Consider the following 5,995-nt stretch of genomic DNA (forward strand, 5'->3'; position numbering starts at 1 on the left):
TATATATATATATATAAAAATAAGGTTGTCTGGTTGTATTTTACTGCAGCTATTGTCCTACTTTACAGCATAACGTTACCAATTTCATTTTTTATTGTTTTCAACCAACCAATCATCTAACTCTTTTTGGGGGCATAAATGATTTTATACAAGCATGCACTCCTCTCTCTTCAGAATTTTATGGAGACTTTGGGGCGCTTAGCTTTTAGAATGTGTAAAATATTTTTAGTTTGCAACCATATTTAGGAAAAATGACAAGCTCATGAGGCAATTGGAAACAGAACTATACCCATTTATTGTTAGTATAACTAATAATATAACCATCTTCTGAACCACATACAAATAGCATGCATTCCACATAAAAAATGTTAGTGACAGTTTGCATTACCCTCTATAAAAAATAATTCCGCCATTGTTGACATATTGAGCAATCTGAAAAGGTTGAAAATTATGCTGTCGGCTCCCTGTATTCCGGTATTTTGAGCTCCTTGACAAGGTGAATTGCTAATGCCAAGGTGACCCGTTTCCATGAGGCAACATGTGCTGATAAACTAGGAATAAACAATGAAACTGATATATTGCCGTAGAACCAGTAATAATGAGGATGACAGGGAGATATATTTTTAATGGAAAGACAGCTATATTACCTTATGCAATTACTAGTAAAACTACCCAGGCACACACAAGACATATTTACTTTTTTATAAAAATGATAATTTATTGATCAGATTTCCATTTAACTCCCTGTGCAAGAAGAGAATAAATCTTTCCCACCTGGACAGTATAGGGGCAAACCATCCTGGAGAGGTGCAGATCTATCTGAACAACATGGAAGAGATCAAAGGTCACTGGGGCACAGCACGTTTCTTTTTTAAAGAGATAGGCTAGCAAGGCCCCATTCAAAAGTAAGGAAGGTAATTAAGATAGGGAGAATAATATAATATAATATAAATGCCACTGCAAAAAATATAAACTTAGCCCAACTTTGTCGTTTTAGAGAAAAACTTGGCAAATACTTTCCTTCACAATTTTTTACTGTCTGGAGAGTAATTTCCCCCCCACCCCCCCAAATATCATACAAGGTTTATCTACATAGTGCATGGGTCAGGAGTATGTAACATACAGAGTGCAGGGGTCAGGAGTATGTAACATACAGAGTGCAGGGGTTATGAGTGTGTAATGGACAGAGTGCAAGGGTTAGGAGTGTGGATTGTACAGAGTGCAGGGGTTAAGAATGTGTTATCTACAGAGTGCAGGGGTCAGGAGTGTGCCAGATACGATTCTACTTAGACAAATGGAGGGTCCCTCTGCACTCCCCGCAGCGCTCCCGGCCTGTGCAATGATGGTGCTTGCAGTGATGATCATGGATGGCGCTGTGCAAACAAACAGCAAGAAACAGGAATCACCAGCACTCAGTAATGTCGTTCCAATAACAAATGTCCATTTATTCGGACAGATCGTCGCAATGCAAAGAGCCAACATTTCGGGGGCCGCACAGGGTTCCTTCATCAGGGCCAAAATGTGACGGTCACATTTAATCAGGGCGAAAATGGTCACATTTTGGCCCTGATGAAGGGACGCCGTGCGGCCCTGAAACGTTGGCTGGGAAGCCAGGCAACGGGTCATGATCCGCCGCCCGACTTCCTGATAATCGAGCCACCGGTATCGGCACTCAGTATCGGCGAGTGTCGGAAAAAAATATCGGTACTCTAGAATCACTAAGCTGCTTTGGTAGGGAAGTCCTTATGCAAATGTCCTATTATTAAAAAAGGCCGTGTAAACACTACACTTTACAACATATACTGATCAATAAATTACTGCTACATTACAAATAATAATATAATATTCAAAAGCCGTTTATTGAAAAAAGTATAATTTACACATGGAGAGATACAACAATTCGGCCTTATTAAACCATTCAGTTGCAAATAAACCAGTAATAAGAAACACTTTTAAATGAGCAAGCAAAAATGTAAAGTGTATTTCCACTTTCGCAGCCAAATTGGGATAACACGTATTTTATATTTGTTACATGTTCTCATTCACATAGCAATCCACAAATGCCAGTTCTAAGTCTTCCTATGAGGACAAATCGCTGTCGGGTGCTGAGAAAACCCTGAAATCAGCCATGTTGTCTCCTGCAACAAAACATCTAAATGGTAACAAATAATAATAATATTAATTTAAAAAAAATGGTATGTTGTGTGAAAAGGAACGCATAACACACATCTCAAACTTGACTGCAAGTGGATATACACTTTAAGGCTGACTTTAAGGCAAAGAATTTCAGAATTCACTGGTACAATAATGAAGTAAATCCCGTATTGCTCAGAGTTGAATAACATTAGAGTTCTTTTAAAGCAGAGTTTCAGCCAAACACTGATTGTTTTGGATAGGGTAGCGATTTGTTGGCAATCCTATCAAGTTTTTATTCCTGTCTCTTTACTCCTGTGTCTCCATAACTGTGGTCAATGGAATGGGAAGTGAAGCTAAAGCTGGCCATACACTTTTGGTTTTGGTTGTTCATCCCCATTGTCTAAATGAGAAAAAACTACTAATGTTTAGCATGGATTCCTCCTGCAAGACTATTGTATGCTGACAGCGGTGACTTCAGCTCATTGCTGCTGGTTGCATGTTGTTGATGAAAGTGATGGGCAGATGGAAGGCAGCACTCACTACATAAAAGAGATTTTTTCAAGTAGGCTTTGATTGCATTACCCAAAACAATTCTAGTATGTATTCCTATTACAATGCTGATATCATAACAGGATGGAAAATGCTGGGACTTTATAACTCATTTAATAGAGTGGTAAAGGGTTAAAACCTATATCCATTTTTGTCTGTGTCTCTACTAGAAAGACATCCCCTCACTTCCTGCAAGGACAGCAGGACAGGAAGTAAGGTCAGTAAAAACCTGACAGATGTTTGTCCTTTCCAATGCAATCCAAATAAACAGAAAAAAAAACATTTTGGCTGGAAATCTACGCTGAGACTTTACCACTCTGCAGCACCTTACGAAACACAGTACAGTATATAAATAGTAATGACTAGCTAAAGACTTTTCTTCCTGTACTCTGGTGTTCTTACTGATAAACTGCTCCCCCTTCGAAACACCGCCGGCACTAACTCCTGAGTCAGTACTGCAGGTTTCTAATGATACTTGTAATGTCTAATATATAGTTCTCACTTCAAACAGCTCAGATCTTGTGTTTTTTTGCTATTTGCTCTGGAATATGAAACATGAGTATATTGTGCAGAAACACAATGATTTGTACATTTAAGCAAGGCTGCATTATACTTCTAGTATTTTCTAATAATGACTATTTTACATCATTTGGAATCTGCAGCACTTGGATTGTGGTTGCCGAGCATCTAAGTCTATTGACTTCCAACTAGATTGAGAATCTCCACGATCATGGAAGAGACATCTGTGTTCAAGCTGCAATAAAACAATACAGAAAGTTAAATACAAATACACATAAGCATCCTTTATAAAGGAAAGTTCAGTACACAAAAAGCATGTTACTGATAGCAACCCATCAACTTCAGCAGTCATTTTCCTAGCTGAAGTGGAGCCTGTTATGACTACAGCATGTGCATGTCTAATTACATATTTTACATATTTGTACATAATTATATGGGAATAAAGTGGACCCTATGAACCTAGCATTAGATATACAGTCAAGTAACGTGTCAATGTAACACTTCCAGGTATTTATAACTACTCACAGAGCTCACAGTACTCCCCCTGGCATCTGGGTTTCTCTCCAAAAGGACATCACCGCCTTTGTTCAGGCATCATCCAGGGTCAGCATTCACTTTCTAGATTGAGATGCTGGATCAGAGATTATACCATCATGTAAATCCTGATGCCTGTACAGTTCTTTGGTGTGTGCTTACAAATGTCTCAGTCCAAGATATCACCAGCACACCATGTTCCAATGAGAAGACAGAACACTTTGTCACCAACATTTCAAGGCCACTAGGGACCTCTTCCTCAGGCACCAGCTTCCTGGCTGGTCATTGCTTCAGAAAGAGGTGCCTAGTGGCCTCGGAATGGCGCTTTCTATTGGTGGCAATAATTGCCCTGCCTCCTCTTCAGAACATGGTGTGCTGGTGATATTTTGGATTGGGTCTTATGTTGCGCCATCCACCATTTCACTATAGCACTCTTTTACAATTGGGCCTGAATGCTGTCAGGAGTACGCTGGACTACTTGGATTTATGAACTCACAATAGTCTGACACAGATCAGTTTCTGCTGCAAACTCTTACCTTGTGACTTACATTGTATGATCACTGGGGGAGAGGAGACTGAGAAAATACTTCCTCCTACCTGCAGCAGACTGATGACATCATCTCAGCCCAGGCCCTGAACTGGAGCTCAAAGGCAGCTTTTTACCGAGGTAGGATGAAGCTTTTCTGAAACATGATGCTGTTGCCATATATTGTGATGTCAGGAATGTATTTATGAAGACCTGTATAGTTACTGACAGGTCCACTTTGAGGATCACGCCTATTTAAGAATAAGTTCATATCAAAATATTTCAGCTTTGGATGGAATAGGCCAACAACCCTGCTATATCTCTTGGGGGAAGATAACTGAGCAGGGAGAGCGAGACGGATTGTAGCAGCATTACAGAGGACATGTTATTATTTGAGTATAGTGTGACCTCTTTCTTTGGCTTAAAGTCAAACTCAAATTTGTGGGAATGCAAACAAAAAAAAAATCTTTATCTTTATATTTGGCTTAGGTGATATTCAAAAACAGGCATTACGGATTTAAAATTACATTATTTATATAACTGTGCTGCCACAAGAATACAGTATGTGATACTGACAATAAATGGAGGGGGGTTGCCTATTTGTGGAAGCAGAAAATGCAAAACTAGAAGCCCTTGCTGGAAAGCCTAACACTGGAGTCCTCAAATTATTAATTCAACCCACCACTGTCCAAAAAAAGTTAAAATACAAGTTTTTGGGGAGACTCTAAAACACGATATTACCATCAAGGAAATGTATAATGTTTTTTCATTTTGTTCTTTAGTATAGTCAGGGCTAAAAATAAAAAAAACTCTAAAGACTATTGTTTTTTTTTAGTCAGGTAAATATGAAGTGACATATAAGTATTCTGTTTTTTTTATATTCAGACAGCAGATGGACCTGTTTAAATGTTTAGTGGTTATTCCTGAAAAAAAAGCCTGTTATTTACAGATCTCAGTAGCTCAAGCTGAAAAATTACACACAAGTGAATATGTGAACAGGAACTCTTCTTCCTCTCTCCCTACCTCATGCTATTACATTGGACTCTGTCCAGAGTTTCAGTCATGGACAGAGAGGCAAACTGTTTCACTTGAGCTTTCCCCATACTGGAGGAAAGAGGAATCCTATGTCATCAGTGTAACACTTTTGAAAAGTGTTTGTTTGTAAAGATTTCATGCAAACAGTAAATAAAACAGACATAAAACCTATTTTTTTTTCAAAAGAAAAAAAAAACGGCTTAAAACTGTGACTGCCCTGCCATCCCCCTGACCCAATAAGTTGCAGAGGAGCACATATACAGATGTTTAGCTGTGGTGTAAGAAATGTACACGCCACAACTGCCGCCACTGATTGAGCCGGGGGCGAAGGGGGAGTTCACGAGTGTCAGTTACAGTTTTGAGTGGGCTTGGGTGAACACAGGTGAACTGGGTTTGAACCAAGCCCAGGCTCATCTCAAGTCAGCAGAGACTTCAAAGCTTCCAAGTTAGGTTTGAATCTAAATGGAGACTTGAGTAACATATATCCGCTGGCAGTTAGGCAGAAAGGAGTCTGCAGTATGTACTCTATGTTAAGGAATTTCAGTCATGCATCACCAATCGGCTGACCAATGGGACTGGTATGGATTGGTGCACTAGAGCAATGCCTGGATCAAAAACCGAAGTAATGACCAGGTAGATTGGGACTGGAGAGAACCTTTATCTTATGGTATAATACATGCAAATTAGTAAATATAT

General features: G+C 39.2%; 1 protein-coding gene across 1 annotated transcript in view; it reads right to left on the reverse strand.

The window, feature by feature from the left end:
• Window positions 1-3,296: 3,296 nt before the first annotated feature.
• ULK4 (unc-51 like kinase 4) overlaps window positions 3,297-5,995 on the reverse strand; it is a 463,016-nt gene continuing 460,317 nt past the window's right edge. Inside the window, 1 exon segment of the mRNA XM_018561067.1 lies at window positions 3,297-3,439. Within this exon segment, the coding sequence (XP_018416569.1) occupies window positions 3,379-3,439 (61 nt within the window). The 3' untranslated portion in view covers window positions 3,297-3,378.

Source organism: Nanorana parkeri, unplaced genomic scaffold (genome assembly GCF_000935625.1).
Source record: "Nanorana parkeri isolate BGI_ZX_2015 unplaced genomic scaffold, ASM93562v1 scaffold498, whole genome shotgun sequence".
Taxonomy (NCBI): Eukaryota; Metazoa; Chordata; class Amphibia; order Anura; family Dicroglossidae; genus Nanorana; species Nanorana parkeri.